Here is a 21,597-nt window from a genome sequence, read left to right on the forward strand (position 1 = left end):
TGTGACTTCAACACACTAGTTTTACTAATCTTCATCTAGCAAAAATTGTCAAAATGATGTGAAATGACACCCTTGTGTTGAAATTATTATTGCCTTACTCATGATGTAGAAAAATTCATTTCTAAAATGTCATTATCTTTGTAGAATGGATGGATCACATGTTTGTGCTGGATTCAAGCTGCCATTTTAAGCACAAATATACATTTGAATGTCGTAAATATACTCAAGCAGCTCTCAATTAGTGACATACATACAAATTGGAGTAGGGATGCCTATACATGTGATTTATGTTTGACCACAACTGCCTTGTTTATTGAAGGATGAGTAAAAAAATGATATTATTGTGTTATTGCAAGATTGGAAATACCTTATTTACTGAAGGTCATGCGGTGGAAAAAACATATAGTAGGACATTATATTATGTATTCTGGCCCCAAAGGAAATGGAGAATTTTTTACCCATTAATGGGGAACCATTGCCTTTTAGAGCAATGATTGCATCCTTAGAACAGAATCTTAAGTCTCATCAAAGTTGCCTTTAACGGTATTGAAATGATATTGAAATATAACCAATCTACTTTACAAATTTGCTTTCAATTCCTATGTAAATAATGTTTACGTTTTCACCGCTTGCAAATATCAGAAAGTATTGGCCTGATGAAAGAACGGATCAACCCCAAAAGGATCTCAATTGTGTGTACACAAATGAAGGCAAAATAGCTCAGAGGCTTGTACCGATGACTTGAATGACTAAGAAAGGTACCTACTTTCATATGCGTAACTGTAAACTCATATATGCTGCTCAAAGCTAGCCTTCCCTACGGAAATTGGATGCATAGAAAGTTGTATAGTCTTTGGATGCATACCTAGACAATCAGTTGGACAAATACAAGACAATCAGTTTGGGAACCACTCAAAATTGGATTGCAAGAATTCCCTTGTCAAGGTATAAGTATACGTATTCAGCCAGAAGCTTTACAATTATGCAATTGCAACTCAGAATATTTCTTAGCACTACCTCTGTTCTTCATTGCTCAGAATCCTGGAAAAACATTCCTTGAGTTTCTTCAAGTTATTAATACTGATATCACATCCCTAGACAAGTAATGCCATCTCTTTGTAATCCATATTTATAGCAAAGAAAAAAGCTCGGATGTATCATCAAATTGCATTCGGACGTTGAGGAAGTAGAAGGTTATAAAATTCACTACTCAAGAAGAACTCTTCCCCCTTAGAAGAGACTGCTTTCTTCCACCCACACCATCCACCACCAAATATGCTTTTCAAGTCCTCACCTCCTGTATAATGTGGGTCCAATATAAGAAAAGCACAATCTCCAGTCATATCATTGTAATCCACACCCAAAAGTGTGTATGCAAGTACTCCACCACCTGATTTGTCAAATCACAAAATAGCAATAAAATAGAAAGCCAAAAACTGTCCTTGATTGATATACAAAGAGATTACAAAGTCAATTTGAGGTTTTAATGCGCATCCTCCCATACCTATCATGACAGGGGTTCCTTGTGTCTCAAAATGAAGTGCGAGTTCCCGGCATTTTTCAGGAAGTTCAGATCCTGATCTTACATTCAAAATTTTACAATTCACCTGCAGATAACCACAAACATGACTCTAGAATATCACGATCAAGACTTCTAATCATGCCTGCTAAGCATCTGCCATACATGACACTCCCACACACGTCAACCGTGTAAGCAAAGACATTTGTAACCAAGGCGAAAACGAAGAAAAAGACGAGGGAAACTCAAGAAATACTTGGATGTGGAAAGGCCAAAAACAATGAAAAGACTATAAAGTCACTTTTGACCTTTTAGGACACTTGTTCTTGGATCTCCTCATTCCTCTAGACCTAGAGCTTTCTTCATCAAACCTTTCTCTCTAACTCTCCAAGCCTATTCCTTCTCTAGCCTAAACATTCAGACTTAAGTACCCCATCTTAAGAAGTTGGACTAAGTTGTATGAGATGTTATGACAATATCACAAAAGGTGGAAAATCTACATAAATTTGAAAAGATTACCAAAAAAGGGAAAACTTACACCAAGTAGATGATCAAGGACAAAGCTCAATTCAATTGCCCCAATCCATTTCTGAGATCCAATAAAAGTAGAAGCTTTATCTCCAATTTCAACAAGCACCTCTTGTATTTTCCTGCATTCATATACCATTAGATAAGCATTGGCACAAATCTAAATAGCTCTCCATAAACTTTCCTAAATGGCAGATAACCTGCCCTCATCAAACGTCCTAAATAAAACTTCATAAGAATAATCAAACATTGAATGAGAAGCACAAATCAGAAAAGTCTATTTACTCGTGTCAAAGTGTGTGTTTAACAATAGCCTATTATACCATAGTAACCAAGGTTATTAACTGACTTTAAACGAGTAGTTTTGTAAGTTCATAATCAAATATCAAATGATGTACATATGTCATGGATGTAAATAACTTGCATACGCACTTATGGGTTGGCACATCAACAGCAGTATAATGTTGGAACCTGAACCAAGAGATTATTGTCTGTAAGGAGCGGTATGCACACCCCCAACCCTGTTCAAAAAATTATAGTGAAATTCAATCAAATGGATTAACTTGTTTTGATAATTAACAATAAGAGCATTTAGATTCATCTCTTCATGATCCAAGACCCAATAAAAAGAACACCAATGGAAAACTAACATTGTCATTTATGTTGTCTTGAAGATAATGATAATATTCATAAGATCCCTGAATCGTACTCACATGCCCTCCAACAACTGATAGAATAATACAAATTACTTAATCAAGACACGAACTTTAGAAAGACCATTATAGAAAACAATGGAATCTGAACTTACCTCCTGAGCTTTTCTGTAAACTACTGTGGACATTAGATAGCCGGAACTTACCTATATAAATTGAGCAGGTTCATTTCAATAACAATTACCATACAATAAAAACCCAACCTATGCAAACTATTCAATTAGCATAATTTCATGTGAGCCCGACTTAACTGATTCCTGGGTCATCAAAGGACTTCTAATGTTGTTCAGCTCGTCAGTGTAAAATAAAGCAAGCAAATAGTCATCTTTCCTTTAGAAAGGTTCACTATAAATGTACTGTGACATTTTAAATATTTCACGTGTTTGGGGTAGTATCAACAGAAATAATAAATGTCAGTTAAGGTTAAACCAACACCAATCCGTTTTTTTTTATATACATACTTTAAAAGATTGCTGAAATTTTTTTTGTACCTTGGTTTTCAAATGTGGTTTTCTAGATGGGTGGGTACTTATCTTACGGCGAACCAAAAAGGTTTGGTGCAATTAAGAAACTAATATTAAGAACTGGTAAGGTAGAGATAGATTCAGAAGCAATCACTTTCTCGCAAACGGAATCTCATTGATAGGGAAATCTTATACAGTTTCGTATTTCGTGGTACAAAAAAAGGATCGAACGAGTCAATGGCGAGCCGTATGAAAATCAAATTCATGTACGGTTCTGCATTAGAGGCGGCAACTAGAGCGATGCTGTCAACTATCCTTATCCGGTAGTTTGAGTACGGTCGATAAAGTTGAAACGCAATCCAAATATGGTTTCTTGGGGTGGAATCTGTGGCGGCAGCCCATAGGTTTTATAGCGTTCTTCATTGCATCACTGGCAGAATGTGAAAGACTACCATTCGATCTACCAGAGGCGGAGGAGGAACTGGTGGCAGGTTAGACTTTTCACAGGTTTTCCTCACAACAACGTAAATTAAGATGCTGCAGTTACTCTGGCCAACATTGACTGGAAAATTCATTGTTTTTCTCCACAGAAAACACATGAATTAGACAAAAACCACTAGTACTGAATCAAATGCACAAAGTTATTTCATGGTAAGGCCAAGTGATTTTATTGTAGCATTAAGGATATAAAGTGAGCAGAACTAGAAACAGAATAAAACATTGACTACTTAAAAGCACTTTATCAACAAACCATAATTACATAGTTAAAATAGTTATGAAGAGACCTTGCAGTGTACTATCTCGTTCATTATGTAGTTCCATAAAAGTCAGTGATGTTGCTATACGAAGTAAGGGCCGATCCATGGGTAAGCCTAGCCTGTAATGCAATGCTCGCCTATGTTCTACTGCATAAACCAATGATATAGCTTGATATAAGATTTTGCCATAAAACAAGACTATTTACAAAACACTAAAACAATAACAAAAAAATTTGAACATGGTAGAAAAATCTACAAGAAAAGATGCTGACCAGTCTTGAGTTCTGATTCACCATAACTAATATCATAGATGCATGACATTGGATGAATAAAACCCGGAGGACAAAAGTGGTATGAGCACAACTGTATTACACATTATTGTGCAGTAAGCATAAGTAAACAAGAAAATTTAAAACGGTTACAAAATATATATATCTTCTACATATATGAGACCAGAAAGTCGGTGTAGTGCGGAATAAGAAAGAGAAGAGGGAGAGGGATACAAAATGATAAAAAATAGTTAAAACATGTGAATAGAACATGAAAATATACACTGCTTGAGAAGTCCACCTCAAGTAGCATAGATTTTGTCAAATACTTCGTGCACCAAGTACATCAGCCACTGCATTTCAATTTCTATTACTTCTCTGATGACAGGAAAACATATTCACAAAAAAACCTTGCACTAATCTATGCTATGAATCATGCAATCACATGAAACTAATCTCCTAAGAACTTCATTCAGAAATGTACATATTACAAATAAAGTATATACACTTCAAATCTTTCGTGACCATTAGAAGACAATAATAGCATAGGCATACATTATAGACCTTTTGTAGGATATATCAAAGTATCTTGAGCTCTCACGCCAATGTGTTCTTACATTAAGATTGGCAACTTTCTCCTGATGTTTGTAGGTTCATATTGACAATTGTTTTTAAAAAATTATAGTATTTTACATTCTAATCTTTTAGGTTGCTACAATTTGCAGAGAGATTTGGAACATATTTTGTAAGAGTGTTATTGGAGTATTATCAGTAAGAGTGGTGCTATGGTCTTCTAATATTCTGTTTCCTACTTGTAGGATGTATAGACACATTGCTGAAATTATAATCCATTTTCTCTACAGAATTGTGGATCCACCATTTCAACGGCTGGATAACATTTGTACATGCAATGGGTGTTTAGCTTTATGGATTTCATAACCATATTCATCATGGTCTATCTCCCTTTATAGGGTTTCCGAAGAGTGTACCCTTAAATAATTTGGAAAAACTTCCCCATAAAAAAACTTTGTAGGTTTTCACATCACATTGAGACTCCCCACTAGTACCATAATTCTAATTAATCATTATATTGAAGAGATTAACACAAGATAGATATGCAGAACCATTATAAAACATCAACAAATAAGTTAGAGACGTTGCCTTTGTGTGTTCTGAGAGTTCTCGAAATACCACATCTTTCATTGCCAACAGCTGATTAGCCAATGCAGGCAAAACAAGGGATGCAATGGCATCGTATAATAAAATCTGGTGATGTGTGACGCAAATAGCATCAATATTTAGATTCAACACCCTCACTATTGCCTTCCCTGTAATTGTGAAACACAAAATGGGAACAAATGTAGCTATAGTTATGGTGTATAGACAAAAATCTAGTTTAGAAACTGTTGGATAGCTTGAGAGATATGCATATGAACTAGGAAATTTCATTAAATATCTCTCATACCAGGCAAATATTCGACGCAAGGAGCCACGACCTTTCCCTTTCCATTTGACCGGTCAAGCATGACAGTTATCTTGATTGGGGATGGTATCTATACATGCCATAATAGAAGAAAATAAGAAAAGGAACAACATATAATGCTGATTTCCATTGGCAATGTTTAGATTGGTTCCAGTACATACACTGGTGTCAGACATAAGAAATAAGATCCTCAAAGCCAAGATTTAGCAGGTTCAAACTTTCTTGCATATTTTTTAATATCATTCAAAGTAAGAAAGTATTAAAGTAGCCTTCACAAATTTAGGAATCAGAACAGTGGAAATAAAAGTTTTTTTAATTTCAGATTTGAATCCAATCAAACATCCGTAACAATTAAGCTTAAGTCGTGATGTCATCAAAGTTATTCATCTATGACTAAGGATACCTAATTGATAATTAGAAAGTATTTCATTATCTCTAGAAGTTAAATGAAAACCACCAACATTGAATCAAGTTCTAGAGGTTCACTTAGTTAGCATGATATCTATCTGTTCTAATAGGAATTGACGACTCAATTCTAGTCAACCTCTATTATTAATTTGAAATATTTGACTTCTAAAATCATATTTAAAATTTCTAAACACTTTTATGAAGCTAAAAGACCAGTACCCTGCATTTATTCAATTGAATAGCGTACATATCCTTCTATCTGATTGCTATTAATTACTTGATATAGACTGTCACATTCCTTGATATAGACGGTTATTCAAATCATTATTTATCATCCACTTGGCACTAACCACCTAGTAATTTGATCAATGAATCCTAGCACACAAAAGGTTCATAGGTAAAGAATCACCTCCACATGAATTTTGATGCTAATAAGAATATTGATAATGTGTTAACCATAACTATTTGCCCAATGGATAAACATAAAATATTCTAACCAAACATATAAATGTAAGGTGACGGCGGTACTCACAAGGCACTTCAGTGAAGTCATGCCTTTTAGAATAAACATGTAGGAAAAAGAAATTGTGTATATTCTAAAGATGATGTTATGATTGAAATCCACACGTTGATGAAGTTTTCTTGGCTGATACACAAATAACAAGTGAATAGAAGCGAAAGAGCTCCAACAAACCAAGTGAATAGGTGGATCCGTGACATGGAAGGCTATCTGGAGCAGTGTTGTATGAGGGCACGAACATTGGTGGACTTAGTGGGTCGGTACATCAAGGATGATGCCTACAACTGGTACCTTTTGGTGGAGAGGAGGTACCTTTCGAAGGCTAGGAAGATTTCAAGCAGAGGAGGGAATATTTCATCCCACCAAACAAGCCTTTGAGACTCAGGGATGAAAGGAGAGCTTTAACTCAAGTTTGGGAAACTTAAGAGTTATATTTCTAAGTATAGGAAGCTTACGTTACAAATAACTAGCATGGATGATTTTGATAGGTTGCACGGGTTGCAGCCTTTGGTGAGGAAGGAGGTGGAAAAGATTGAACCTGCAAACCTAAAGGAGGCGATCCAAATAGCGGAGCGTGTGGGCAATTGGGAGGCCGCCCAACACAAGCAAGATGCCTTGGAGAAAGGAGGCATTTCAAGATTGGGCCTCCAAGGAAGAAACAAAGCATTGAGCATCCCAATTAAAAGCAAGGCACGAATCACTCCCTCGACGGTTTTCAAAAGCAAGAAGGGAAGGCAGAGGGACCCCTCAAAGAATCCCAGAGAAAATTATCGAGAGTGGTTCGAATAAGGTGTGCTCGACCAATGCAAAGTGCAAAGATGGAAGAAAGGCCTCAGAGAATCTTAGAGCGTGGGACTGAGACTAAGCTAAGCTCAACCAAGGTGATTGAGAAGCAAAGACAGAAGAACTCCTTCGAAGGATCCAGCACGGTTCAAGTGAGCCAAGCCCAGGGAACACGGAGGACTTCCATCTACTTATAAGGCAAGTAAATGCCGAAAGTTCATGGAGGATAGAAGCAACAAGGGTCATAAGTTCAGATATTTGGATAGTCAATTGTTGGAAGTGGTCCACACAGCCAGAACTAGGTAGGGGATGATTTCTCAAGATAAGAAACTGTGTTCCCCATATGGACACCAAAAACTGCCAAATGACAGTGGTCTCTGTGATATATGAAATCTCTTCAGATTTGTGATGTGGAACAGAACCAAAAGATATGAATGGCTTTACCAATCCAACCAAAGGATTCATATATATCATTGTGGTGCAGAAAGCCAAAGACATATGAGAGCGTTCTCCAAATTTCATGGATTTCTATACACTGCCTAATAAGAACCATAGACACATTACCTATCACAGAAAACTGTAGAGAAACATAGTGCATATCTATAGCACATGAATATGTATATAAGTAAACATCAGATTTGGAAGTGCCAATTACTTACTTGTGTACCATGAGGCGTTGTAACATACTCAGTACAAAAATCTGAGCACCGCAAAGATTCAGTTTCACCATTATTAATTAGCTTCACTATATTACATATAGTCTTCTTGGATGACTTAGCCAACCCCTCAATGAGACCAACTAAACTATCACTTTTCAAGTCCTCCAAAACACCATCAAACGTTGTTGATAATTGTGCTTTATAATCTAAATCAAGAAGCAACCCTAATGAGGTGCTGGTATTCATTGTGATAACTGTAGATATATAGTTTGTCAATCAAATAAGAAAAATTCACCTGAAGGGTTGTTAAAGGATTCTGCATATATAGGTATGTTTAACTTCATTTTGCATTGTAAAAGGTGCATGGTTTTCCATAGGTAACCACTAGAGTCTTCAACATAAATAACCTCTTCAAATTCTTCAATTTTCTCATCCTTCTTGTTCTTATGATAGTAGTAAAATCTTGGGCCAGGCTCCAAGGATGCAATAATTACTCCAAGAGGTTGTTTAGAACTCATTTGGACTGCCAATTGAAAGGCCAAATTTCCACACTCCTTCAGCTTTTCAAGATCACCTTCTCCATTCACAGCTATTCCAACCACTTCTAGGCCTTTGGGAAGAAGGACACGGATCTCATCTTCATATACGAAATTTCAAAAATAACAAACCAATAAATAAATGAACGAAAAGTTGTTGAAAGAAAGGAAAAAGGAACAGTAATGAAAGAAATTTTAAGGGGGCGAATTCGAGATGAAACTCAGCAAAGTTTTGGAAGCTAGGTATTGGAAACAAGAAAACAGATCCACAAAAGGTGATCTTCTGAATGTAATCAAATCTTCCAGGAGAGATGAGAATGGAGGTTTTAGTTTGGTGGGATGAGAAACTAATACCTGCTTCAACTGTCAGATCAGGATCTCTCTGTTGGAGGATTGATAAGATGCTGAAGGGCATGAATTGAGAACCCACAAGCCATTGAATCCCTTCCTTTACTTCAAAACTGTTCCTTCTTACCAAGACCTCGATAGATTTCCTCATCTCTGCTACCATGCTAGATCGCAATGTCATTTTCTGTGTCTTTCAAAGAAATAGAAACTTTTGAAGCTACCCTCTGAGATTTTCGCCCCTGTACTGGCACAGCGCTCTCTCTTCACAAGTTAATGCAAACGTTCGTAAGACTCCTGCTATCAAAGCGACGAGCCCACAGAGAAGTGCGCATGTGTATTTGTACGCATATACGCACAAGTACACGTATCCATATAGGTGTATGTGAATGTGGATATATGAGGCCGATCTATAAAGCCCATAAGACTCCCAAACACATCATCTTACACAATAGACATTTGCACCTGCAGAAGGAAGGGATTAGAGCTTCAATTGTACCGGTTGCATGTCTTCTGAATTGCCTGTTGAAATCGAGACACAGATGCTTTTAACAGTAATCCGCATTTTCAAATCGGTATATGGATGGTTGTGCATGTTAATGAATCGGAGGCATTTTACTGTATTGTGCGAGAGCAGAGGAATGGGAAGGAATCAGGATGGTTATCAACTTTTCACTACATTTCTAGCTCGGAAATCTTGCTACTGATATGTAGATGTTTTTGCATCAAGCAAAAGTAATAGAAGATGTAATTATCGAATATCAGTATCGAACAAACGAGATAATGTCGTACATACTATCGTTGGATGCTCTGCAGGTAATGTATGAGTATGTGTTGCGATAGGGCTTCACAGACATAGGTTCAAAATTAAGAGAAGGATATGATAAACCGGAATTGTTCTAAGGAAAGAATATTGCGCATTTTCGATTGTTGAGTGCTCTGCAGTTACGTATGCGATTGGGATTGGCTTGAAGCTCATATCAAACAGACAATTCAAGTGGAAAGATTGATCTTCCTGACAGCATTTTTTATGTTGGCATTCTGCTAAGATTTTACGTAAAGTCTGAGTTCACATTCGAGCAATATTTAAAGTTCTAAATGTCAGCACAGAACATTGGGCAAGAACAAACGGCAATCGAAACCAGTATTCCTGTCTAGCCAATATACCGATTTACAGGTCCAAATGAGCAGCGTAAACCGCAGATTATAATCAATTTAAGTCTGCGTCTTTCGCAGAGGATCATATCAACGAGCGCTCAGACAGATGCATCTCCGTTCAACGAGGAGAACGGTTACGAACTCCCCTCATACAAGAGGTGTCAGAAGTTTGCATTCCCTCATCACAGCAGCAGAGACACAGAGCAAAAGGAACAGTGGCAACTAATTGAGGTGAATTTATGTAAAACATCTCTGTCAGTAAAAAATTAGAGTGTTAAATGATTTTTGCTCAATCATGAAGATCATGAGTTATAAAGGTATCTTCATCCAGAGACAGAGGAAAAGGAATACAGGTCCACAGATTAGAGTACGATAATGAGACGAAACCACTGTATAGAGACATAATTCTGAAATTTTGGCAAGGGGCGAGACGCAGAGATACTGGGGCCTCAGAGTGTGTAACAATAAGAATTAGTCGCATCACCAGCTCTGTGGAGCCTCAGCGAAATCCGCTAAATTTGTTTCTCATCAAAGAGCCTCAGTGAAATCTGCTAAAATTGTTTCTCAGACTTCAGCCATAACCGAAAAAAAATGCAAGGATACAATCAAGCTTAACAATTGCTGTTAATAAAGCATCAGTTTCTAGGTCCCTCTTCCAGCTCTGATATTAGGGTTTGCAGGTTGACTGAATGGAAGCTACCATGGAAATCAAAACGTCTGCCAGTCGATCACATCTCCACCTCTGCAGCTCTTCTGTCTCTTTATAAACATCTCGAAACCCTAGCTTTGTCATTCCCCTTTCACACTTGTCCGGACACCGCCTGCGATCTTCGCGGATTAAGACCCCTTTTTTTCTTTTTAAGTGTTTTAGCACAACCCCTAACCCTAATATCACCACGAATCGGGTATTGTCCGAATTCCCCGTGACCGCTTCAAACCATACAAGGGAAGGAACCAACACCACATGTGGTTCAGATATGTTGGAATTAATGAATTGTGTCTAAACTTGAAGCAGTAATGCGATGTCGTGGAACAAACCGGCCATAGGAGGAAATGGGAGCCCTAGCGCGTGAACGGGGGTCTTACACGGATACGCACCAATTTAAGTTAATGTACATTATATAAGAATAGGTCGGCGTGATGTAAATATAAACATATTAATAGGATTAGCAAATCAAGGCGTATCTATGTCCGAAGGGACAAAGAATAAAAGGTGATGTAACTAGGATGTAACGGCCCACCCTCATCGGCCTATAAAAAGGGGGAAAGAAAGACGGAGAGCGGAGGGCATTTTTGGAGGAGGAGGAAGTGTTGTCGGACTAGGAACCGAGCACTGTTTCATCTCTGTTGTAATCTCTACAGGCTTCTTGGTTGGTTGCCTCTGCTTGCGTGGGAAGCTCGTGTGCTTTCGGCAAGGCCCCACTGTGTATCCCTAGGTGTGTGTGTGTATGTGTGAGTGTATTTGGTTGGTCGTCGGCGCGCCGGTTGTAATCTCAACAAGGTTGTAATCACTAACTAGTAGTAATTGGTTCTTCTTGAGTTGCATTTCCCTGGTTCTTGTCATTCCATCTCTTCTCTTCTCCCTCTTCTTTCGCTCACTCCTCGGTTCAGGGCCCCCGCGGTCTCGCCTTAGTTTCCTATGCGCACACGTAACAACACGACAACGATTTAATGTCAATTATACGTTTGAGAACCAATGGAGCCAGACTGATACTCCATTATGGGAGCATGAGATCGATTATATTTGATGCTCGCATGGTCTAGAAGTGTTGATTTTATGATGTGGAAGTGTAAGGTTGCATTTATTCCTTCAAATGATGGAATGCATGTGGGTATGAGATCGATCATATTTGATGCTCGTGTGGTCTATAAGTGTTGCTTATATGGAGTGGAAGTGTAAGCTAGCATTTATCCCATCAGAGGATGGAATGCAACTAAGGAATTTCATAAATTGTACTTATGCAAACAGTTGGGAGATAAGACCTCTATGTCCCGATAAGAAAAATATGTGCTCGGCCTGTACAAGGTACAAATAACTAATAAGATCCAAATAATGGTTCCAAAATATGAGAGGGCTTGAGCGACTTGATTATTCAAGAGTGGTATGGACGACTCAAGACACCCAATCCAACAATTCGAAAGATGTGCCTTTCCGCCATTCTACTAAAAAGGGGTACATGAGGAACATCTTGCGTATCCCAAGGATCATGAAAAATCTTCTCTTGGCTGGACAAATTCTCGAGCAAGGAATGCAAGTTCTATTCAACCGAGGAGGTTGCTTCATTGACGACAAAGTTCAACTTATTGCTTGTGGACATAGAGAAGGTCGAATGTTCATCCTCAACACAAATAAGATCAAATTAACCATGTACTCAAGATCAAGTCTGACATCGACTTGTGGCAATGAAGAATCAGCCACATTAACCTTCAAAAAAATCGGGCAATGCAACTAAAAGGAGTAGTCAATGGTTTGCCAAAGTTCGACTTGAAGAAGGTCGATTGAGTATGCCAGACATGCCAACTAAGAAAAGAAAAAAGCCTTACCTTCCCAAATGAGTGAAATCTAACTAACGACTTACTCGACATGATCCACTCAAATGAATTGGTCAATTCCATGCTTAGAATCCAATGGAGGAATAGAATAGTTTGTAGAGAAGTTCACAATAGACCTACAAAATGAAGGCATATGTCGAGAATTCACTCGTGAGTTGTTGGCACACACCTCAACAAAACAAAGTTGCACAAAAAGAACATGCAAAGGCAATATGCACAATCATCTATTTAATGAATTGATCCATGATGGAGGGAGTTAATGATGTATCCCTACATGAGAAGTACTTTAGGAAAAAACAGAATCTTTCGCACATCAAGGTCTTTGGCATCATCGCATACATCCATGTACCCGATGAGAAGAGACAAAAGTTTCTTGACCCAAAATCGAATAAGTGCATCTTCATCAGATACTTGTTCGAACGAAAAGGGTACAAGTGCTTCAACCCCATGACTAGTCAAGCTCAAGCTATTTGAGGTGTAATTTTTCAACGAGACAACATCATGGTATAGAGTAACCACATTGACACACGACATGCCAAAAACATCTGACTCCAATTCAGACAATAGAGAATGATCACTACAACTAAGTGCACTAGAATCATTGTCGAGTCATCAAAGCCTGACTTGGAATGAAAAAGACTAGAACAAGGTATCATCATGAACCCAAGTTGATAAACGAAAGGCAAATCAAAGATGCTCAAATATGAAAATTGGGAATATGGCCTTCAATAATAGTGATTCCAAAAACTCACCCTGAACGATAAAGAGAGTTTTGTGAACCCAACACATAGATGCCAGGAGTTAAGAAAGCCCTTGAATCAATAAACCAAAAGCTTCACTAAACAACTTGGCAAAAGAATCTGATCGTGAGGTTCATTATCATTATAGGAACTTTTCCCATCTTCTAAGCAAGAGAAGGCAATTGATTGCCCACAGGTATACAAAATCAAGTACATTGTTGATGGCACTATCAAACTTGTAGGAAAAGGCTATGCTCAAATGCATGGGATCGACTACATGCTAAAACATGTTGTCAAGAGTACTTTTCACAGGGGATGGTAGAAGAAGTCTACATGTAGTATACCGATTGAAAATGTCCCTCAATAGCTTGAAACAAGCTTCAAGGGCGTGGCACTCGAAGATTCATAGTCAAACAACTCATTGTGTGTTCAAAATATTGAACAAGGCCCGCTTTTTACAATCTCGTATGTTAGACGATCTCGTCCTAAGACGAGAGAGCCTCGAAGACATCAAGTAACACAACTTTCCAACAAGTTTGGAATGAAGGATATGGACAAGGTCCATTACCTTCCTATGAATTTAAGTCTTCCAAACACCTGACAAGATCTTACTAACACAACACAATTACATTCTGGGCCTATTGTTCAAATTTAACATGGCCAAATGTAAGCCCATCTCGACCCCTCTTGATCACTACTTAAAGTAGAACAAAAACTTTATCTACAAGACTACACAATATAGTCAAATAATTGGGAGACTCATGTACTTCCCTATCATTAGAACCAATCTACGCTAAGCTGAGCCACTTAAATAGTTCAAAACAAGTATTGTGATACAATAACAACACCCTCAATCATGACTCTTCTACCAAAAGAATGATGTTATTTTAAACTCAAAGGATTACAAATTCAAATTGGCCTGGAAACACTACAAGCCACAAATCAACATCCAAGTTCTCATCCAATAGCAAGGCACAACCTACATTGTACTCTAGGGGTGCACCTATTGCAGCATGTGAAGCCACTTGGCTCAAAAGACTACTAAACAATTAGAATAAATACAATGTTTCACGCTTGGGCCAATCTTTCTTTCTTCCTATTGACAGCTCTCAAAGAGCTTCACCAATGCATGCTCAATCTGCCAAACTAAAGAAGCATTGAGAAAACATGCTTGACCTATTGCGCTTGAAAGGGAGTGATAAAGCTTCACCAAATGCAGTGTGATTGGTGCATTTCAACAAATGTAATATAATGGTCACATTGGCTCAATGTAATGTGATGACTTCTTGTGCGTGCTATTTTCTTTCCCCGTATTGTGAGTGTTTTTACTAACAAATTCTTCTGAATGTTTAAAACCCACATCAAGTTTAGTTGAATAATGTTATAGAGACGGTTTATTGTTGGTCCTTATTGTCACAAGGCAACCATCCAAAAGGCAACTTCTATAATGACTTGCACAATTCGGTATTTCCTGTCGCCAACTGTAAGAAAGCCTGAATGACTATTGAATTTCTGTTTAACCTAACATATAGTCCTTTGTCCCCAGTGCCCACATAATAAAATTCGTAGAGCTTGACAGAGTTCTAGACCATACCTCACACCGTTAACCTAATGACTACAGGAAAGCAATACTGCATTGCCAAAAATGATCTTGTTTGGAATTAGCCATGGAAGCTAGTTCGTTCCTCTTCCTCAAACTATATTTCTGTAATAATAATAATACGGCACACATTATCAGTCATCTTGCTAATGTGTAATTCTCTCAGTGTCTTATGGTTTTCTGATGTCCACATGTGAAGAGTTTCCTAGGTCTTCGATACCATTAGATCAAAACTGAAACTGATGGCTACAGATGGGAGACAAATTCATAAGGTACATTCCACGCCTAATGTCTAGAGATCACATATTGCGTAATGTCTTATATTTGTCTCATGTACACATGTGAAGAGCTTCCCTGGTCTATAATCCCATCAGAGCAGAACTGAGATTCATGACTACACATTGGAGATTAAATTTATCAGGTACATTCTACACCTAATAGCTACAGATCCCATATTGTGTGCTCAGATAGATGCATCTACGTTCACAGAGGAGGACTTTCAAGGGAACTCCCCTCATACAAGAGGTGTCAGAAATCTGCAATCACTCATCATAGCAACAAAAATACTTGTTCTTAAAACATCTATCAAAGATATTTCAAAACCCGGAGAATTCCAAGTTCTCAACTCATCTTCAAATGTGGAAATAGTCGGAAACCCTAACAAACAAACAGCTATTATTTAGCGGCAGCGGACAAAGACTGCAAACACAAGTAATGAACCTATGATGAAACCACATATCAATCTGCAACGTGATGGGCAGACAAGGCCTCAGAGTGTGTAACAATAGAATCTGTAACATCACCAGCTCTATGAGGAGCATCAGCGAAATCCGCTAAATTTGTGTGTCATCATGGGCCTTCTCCCATACAACGCCATTAAAGCTTTACAGACGACGATAGCCCTGATTGACATACTACATTACTGCATTGCAAGAATCAGTATGCCCAGATTGGTCCTCGGGCAATTGGAATCACGACCTCTACCTTGGAGGCAGAGTGATCGGATTGGCTTTATATAGCACATTAGCCCTAACTCGTACTCAGGTTTCCCACTTGTCCGGACACAAACTCTCTAGATGAACTTAGCTTTCACAAAGACACACACATTGCCCTAATATAAGTCCCGGGAGTATCTAAGTATCACTGTTCTAATACAATCCTCTATATATGCCTTCTTTGATCACGTCTGACTTATGCTTTTCACACATCTTCGACCAAAACCCAATCCTTGCACGAATTTCTCCCGCGGTCATGATGTGCACTCTCGATCGTGGCATTCCATTTGAAAAATTTGTGAACAACAACAGTTGCTACTCACTTTCACATGTTATACAATAATAAAATCTCTCTCTTTGCAAGCAACAACAAAATGTGAAAGAAATCCTTTCCTATGTGCATCGGCCCTTCGTTGTGCTCTTGCTTCGAGATTACATCTAGGGGATGATAGCAATGACAAGGTAAGTTCATTTGGTTCTATTCCATCCTCTCGCATTTTCCTATAACGAAACAACACCCTAAAAATTGTGTTCACACAAGTCTAAGAAACACAAGCTCTGTTTCTCAAATATTACCACATTTGGCATGTGTTCTTATGATCAAGTTTTGAACAATGACTTTAAAAACAAACCCATTCCGCTTGTCTGCATTGTAAAATCATTTTGCCCAATTTGCAATGTTAAGTTAATAGGTAGTTGCCTTTCTCGCGCGATGTGAGATAATGTATTCGGTCATGAATGAATCAAGTGACAAATTATGTACGTTTTGCCTCAAACAAGTCAAGTCTTTATATCACACTCTACTGTAATGTTCCACCTCCTATCGCATTCAAGCTTGCTTTCCCCACATTTTTTAGTCGAACCTTTTCCTATGTACATTTCTCTCTTTGTCATCATTTGCACTCATGATTGGAGCATTCATTACTAAAAGTCTTGACCATCAAGAGCCACTTACCAACTCACATACTACATGATGCTTAATCCTAGTTCTATAAGTCATTCATTGTTTGAGGATATGATTATAAAATTCATTAGCCTAAATAATTTGCTTCATAGTTGAACCTTGTCACCATTCAAAGGAAATTAACAAATAAATCAATATTGTGCTCATATACATTTAGGCTGAGGTGTCTGTCAAATCACTTGTGTATGTTCAAATTGACACAGGACAGATCCCCTAAGCATAACTCATCGACTGAAATCAATTGAGCATATCGATAGAAGGAACTAAACAAAACCTCTGAAATAACCCACAGGTAAGGTACATTGAAACCCAAAGGGATTGGGAGAAATAGATAACTTGGGTATGTCAGAGTTTTTCCCTAGACATTGTTTGGATTACAGCATATGAGATGTCATTATAGTAGAACAAGAAGTTAAATTCCGCTAAATCCTGATGCCTTTCATGTTACACAGTTTAAACTACAAAACGAAATCAATTGTGAAACCATGGCTACAATGGACTTTTGCCATATAAATTCCTTTTTTATACCAGTTCAAAAATAAAATTCTGCAACACAAAAAGTGTTTGCATAAGAGTATATGAGAGGTAATTATTTAACACAAGTTACACCCCTCTAAATCCTGATGCTTTTCCGAGTTACACTGTGTCTACCAGAAGCTTTGCTCAAACCCTACATATGCACTTCCAGCACAAGCAAAAACTTTAGTCATTTGATAGAAGTCATGAAGGCATAATAAGAAATAAGGTATTAAAATATGAAAAATGTTGCAGAAGAATAAAGTAAATATCTCATATTTCGCCATAAACCTGTTGTGCTTATAAAATAGAAATTCAAAAACTAGGCTTAGCAAGAATGATGAACTTACAAACTTGTGGATTTGTTTTTAAGGCCAGTATATTAACAACAAACTCAGGTTCGGGAGGATTGAGCGAAATGCAAATATATGTACATAACAAAAATTACTACACAAGCATGTGCTTCTGTATTATGCATGATTTGAATGTCATGTTGCATGATAAATACAACATGACGTAAACCTGTAGTCCTTATAAAGTGGAAATTCAAAAACTCAGCTTAGCAAGAATGATGAACTTGCAAACTTGTAGATTTGTTTTTAAGGCCAGTATAAATATGACAAACTCAGGTTAGGGAGGATTGAGAGAAATGCAAATATATGTACATAACAAAAATTACTACACAAGCATGTGCTTCTGTATTATGCATGATTTGAATGTCATGTTGCGTGATAAATACAACATGACGCAAACCTGTAGTCCTTATAAAGTGGAAATTCAAAAACTCAGCTTAGAAAGAATGATGAACTTGCAAACTTGTAGATTTGTTTTTAAGGCCAGTATAAATATGACAAACTCAGATTAGGGAGGATTTAGAGAAATGCAAATATATGTACATAACAAAAATTACTACACAAGCATGTGCTTCTGTATTATGCATGATTTGAATGTCATGTTGCATGATAAATACAACATGACGTAAACCTGTAGTCCTTATAAAGTGGAAATTCAAAAACTCAGCTTAGCAAGAATGATGAACTTGCAAACTTGTAGATTTGTTTTTAAGGCCAGTATAAATATGACAAATTCAGGTTAGGGAGGATTGAGAGAAATGCAAATATATGTACATAACAAAAATTACTACACAAGCATGTGCTTCTGTATTATGCATGATTTGAATGTCATGTTGCGTGATAAATACAACATGACGCAAACCTGTAGTCCTTATAAAGTGGAAATTCAAAAACTCAGCTTAGCAAGAATGATGAACTTGCAAACTTGTAGATTTGTTTTTAAGGCCAGTATACATATGACAAACTCAGGTTAGGGAGGATTGAGAGAAATGCAAATATATGTACATAACAAAAATTACTACACAAGCATGTGCTTCTGTATTATGCATGATTTGAATGTCATGTTGCGTGATAAATACATTAAGTATTGTAAAGAAGCATGTTTGATAATAAAAAATTAACAAAGGAGGAAGCAGAACTTGGCAGTGAAACTCAACACTAGGTGCAGATAACTATACCTCTATTACGTTTTGCAATATGAAAGTCCTCTAATAGTGAGAAAAGTTCATAAGATAAAGAAAGCAAAATTTGAATGTTTTTAATCCAATAAAGAAAGCCGGATTTGAGAGTCTAGGTTACATTGTGTATATTTACAGAACCATTTCAACAGTGATATTATTTTGGTAGCTTTAGAAACTCCAGCTACTAGTGTATCGAAAAGAAATTATGTCCAATGGGTGTATATGCTATAAATAAAGAAATGAAATAACATGGAATAATTGAATATAATCATGACAGAAATTGAAGTTTGGTTCTCCAGTTCAGATAAAAGCCTAAAATAAACGCTAAAATCAGTGCATGCAAACTGGCAAATTAAGCCATTGACAGATAAGGTGGTGTTCCTACTCGATGCATTGTGCCACTGATTGAGCCCAAAGCTACCACCTCTTCCTAAGTAAGACACAAATAATAAGGTATATTATATAAGTTATCAATTTCTCATTTATGCATAGACTGTTATTAAACAGCATTGTTTCATCATAATGCAATGTCATGTGAGCTTATAAGTTGTCCAAAATAAAGTTGTATTCCATCTCCTGATTATTATAATCATGGCATGAATGAAGCTATCTTTTGCCCATGTGCAAATAAAATGTGAGTTCAATTTTGACATCAATCACAACAGCAGAAAAAGATGCAGGAATTAGACAAAGATCAATGGAAACCTTGTAGAAAAAGTAACAATATGGTGATATAGGAAACAGCAGAACACGCAAAGCTGAACTGGCAACTTATACAGAATGGAAAAAAGCGTGAAGCTTTTGGCAATAACGCATAAAAAATGAGATATAATCTTTCTCAACAGCACAAAAGGATTGAAGCATTTCATCAGATTGAAAACAAAAAGAACTTAGAACAGAACGTCATAATAGACAATGGATCAGGAAAAACAAAAATCATTTGCTCACTTAGTTAGTAAAGAACGATTAATTCATATGGCATTAATTTTTTTCGTAGTTTTGCTTTGTTTTCAACGTTGTGATCTTATCTATTAAAAGATGGTAGCTTTTGCCAAAGTATCTACCAAATAAACTGAGATCTAATTTTTCTCTAAACAGAGCAAAAAGATGCATGCAATGCACAAAGATCAATGAAAACCTTTTGAACAAAACAAAGAAAAAAACTCTCGACTACTGCACAACGAATGTGATGTCAACAACATAACGATTCAAGAGAACTCTTGCAACGAATAAAGAACATGACCATACAATACCACAAAGAAACAGGAAGGTTGTTTGTCAAAATACCTGGATCTTTTTCATTTAATGGCCACCGTGGTGGTCTTTGCCATGCTTAGCCTGTTCTTCGAGATGCGCAAGATGGCGGCGTTCGTGAGGCAAAGCTACGAAATAAGAGAAAACTCCAATGCCGATAAGTACGTGATGGAGAGGTTTGATGCTTCCCGTCTGCAAGTACTTCTTATTGTATTCATCAAAGAAGTCTGACACTGCTTTCTTCGCCTTCTCGCGATTTAGAAGAGGCTTGATATGATCAGGAACCTCTCGCACCTTCACGCCACGTAGACTTTTGAGGAATTGCATCGCCATGGATTCTCTTTTCTCTGAGTGTGTATGGTTTCTGTGTGCAGGGATCACAGGGGGAACCCTAATCTCTTTCTCTGTGCGCGTCTGTATGCGTGCGGGTCTCTGTGCAGAGATCGCAGAGGAAACCCTAATCTCTGTCTCTGTCTCTCTGTGGTTTCTTCGCTGCAATCAAATCTTAGTTTTATAATGTTTTAATTATGTCTCATGTTTAAAGAATTCACATATTTGGGCCCCTTCCCAAAATGACCAAAACGATATATATATACGTAGATTGACCCATGCTCGATATTCGTGAAATTCGGGTTTACAAAACCATTCGTTTTAATTTTATATTGTGAAATGCACATAAGGGTGGCACAAAGGAACACATGTACACCACAACATGAAGGCATGCACTTGCACCAAAGGGACACCACATTTTCCCCCTGAGAGAAACAAGGAGTTTTACGCCATGGGGAAAGGATAGGTGCCAGAAATGGGCTTGGGGTGGCTAAGGGCTTGATGTAGGCAACATAGGCAGAGGTGAATCGGTTGTTGGAATTGCGTCGGAGCAAGTAGTGGATTTGATGGCGCGAACTACTGTGAACGGGTCAATCCATCTGTGTATGAGGGATTCGTTGAGACCGCGCCACCGGACCAGGAAGTAAACAAGGACTTTGGTTCCATGAAACATAAGTCGGGGTAATTCAACCCATGTCGTAGTGTCGCTTCTGGCGTTGCTACGCAACTTGTAGGTTTTAAGAACTGGCTTGTCGAAGGAGGGGGAGCATTTGTTGGAGGTAAAGCCCCCAAGTGGCACTATCCATGTTGGCCGGTTTGGAATGGACGTCAATGGATGCTTCTAATGGGAGGCGAGGGTCGCGCCCATAGAGTGCTCGAAAAAGTTTGATTTGTATTGATGCCTCTACGGATGTATTGTAGGCGTGGGTGACAAAAGGCAAGATTTGATTCCAGGTTTTGTGGCATGG

General features: G+C 37.7%; 2 protein-coding genes and 2 non-coding genes across 5 annotated transcripts; all 4 read right to left on the reverse strand.

Moving 5' to 3' along the window:
* Positions 1 to 1,000: 1,000 nt before the first annotated feature.
* Positions 1,001 to 9,220, reverse strand: LOC147854426 (Peptidase C78, ubiquitin fold modifier-specific peptidase 1/ 2). Its single transcript, XM_087331220.1, has 13 exons — positions 8,995 to 9,220; positions 8,400 to 8,741; positions 8,105 to 8,310; positions 5,717 to 5,804; positions 5,413 to 5,579; positions 4,255 to 4,345; positions 4,010 to 4,129; positions 2,856 to 2,906; positions 2,698 to 2,774; positions 2,480 to 2,568; positions 2,058 to 2,169; positions 1,505 to 1,607; positions 1,001 to 1,390 (listed from the first exon to the last, which is right to left on the reverse strand). Exons 1-13 carry the CDS (start codon positions 9,167 to 9,169, stop codon positions 1,161 to 1,163), a joined length of 1,851 nt encoding a protein of 616 aa, XP_087187346.1. The 5' UTR covers positions 9,170 to 9,220; the 3' UTR covers positions 1,001 to 1,160.
* Positions 9,221 to 10,238: 1,018 nt separating this feature from the next.
* On the reverse strand, positions 10,239 to 10,333 carry LOC147854427 (small nucleolar RNA snoR1). Its single transcript, XR_015531092.1, has one exon. It is a non-coding gene; the product is annotated as a small nucleolar RNA snoR1 (small nucleolar RNA).
* Positions 10,334 to 15,496: 5,163 nt separating this feature from the next.
* Positions 15,497 to 15,593, reverse strand: LOC147854428 (small nucleolar RNA snoR1). The gene has a single exon (XR_015531091.1). It is a non-coding gene; the product is annotated as a small nucleolar RNA snoR1 (small nucleolar RNA).
* A 1,819-nt stretch (positions 15,594 to 17,412) lies between these two features.
* LOC147854429 (ATP-dependent RNA helicase) lies at positions 17,413 to 20,796 on the reverse strand. 2 transcript variants are annotated; one of them, XM_087331513.1, is made up of 2 exons: positions 20,333 to 20,796; positions 17,413 to 17,676 (listed from the first exon to the last, which is right to left on the reverse strand). In XM_087331513.1, the coding sequence occupies exon 1, from the start codon at positions 20,630 to 20,632 to the stop codon at positions 20,348 to 20,350; it is 285 nt and encodes a 94-aa protein (XP_087187639.1). In that variant the 5' UTR covers positions 20,633 to 20,796; the 3' UTR covers positions 17,413 to 17,676; positions 20,333 to 20,347. The 2 variants fall into 2 exon arrangements, with proteins under 2 accessions (XP_087187639.1, XP_087187638.1); XM_087331512.1 differs by having other exon boundaries at positions 17,413 to 17,665; positions 20,333 to 20,795.
* Positions 20,797 to 21,597: the final 801 nt, after the last annotated feature.

This window comes from Azolla caroliniana, unplaced genomic scaffold (assembly GCF_043228905.1).
Source record: "Azolla caroliniana isolate FFs.n. ecotype wild unplaced genomic scaffold, voAzoCaro1.0.p SCAF_15, whole genome shotgun sequence".
In the NCBI taxonomy this organism is placed as follows: Eukaryota; Viridiplantae; Streptophyta; class Polypodiopsida; order Salviniales; family Salviniaceae; genus Azolla; species Azolla caroliniana.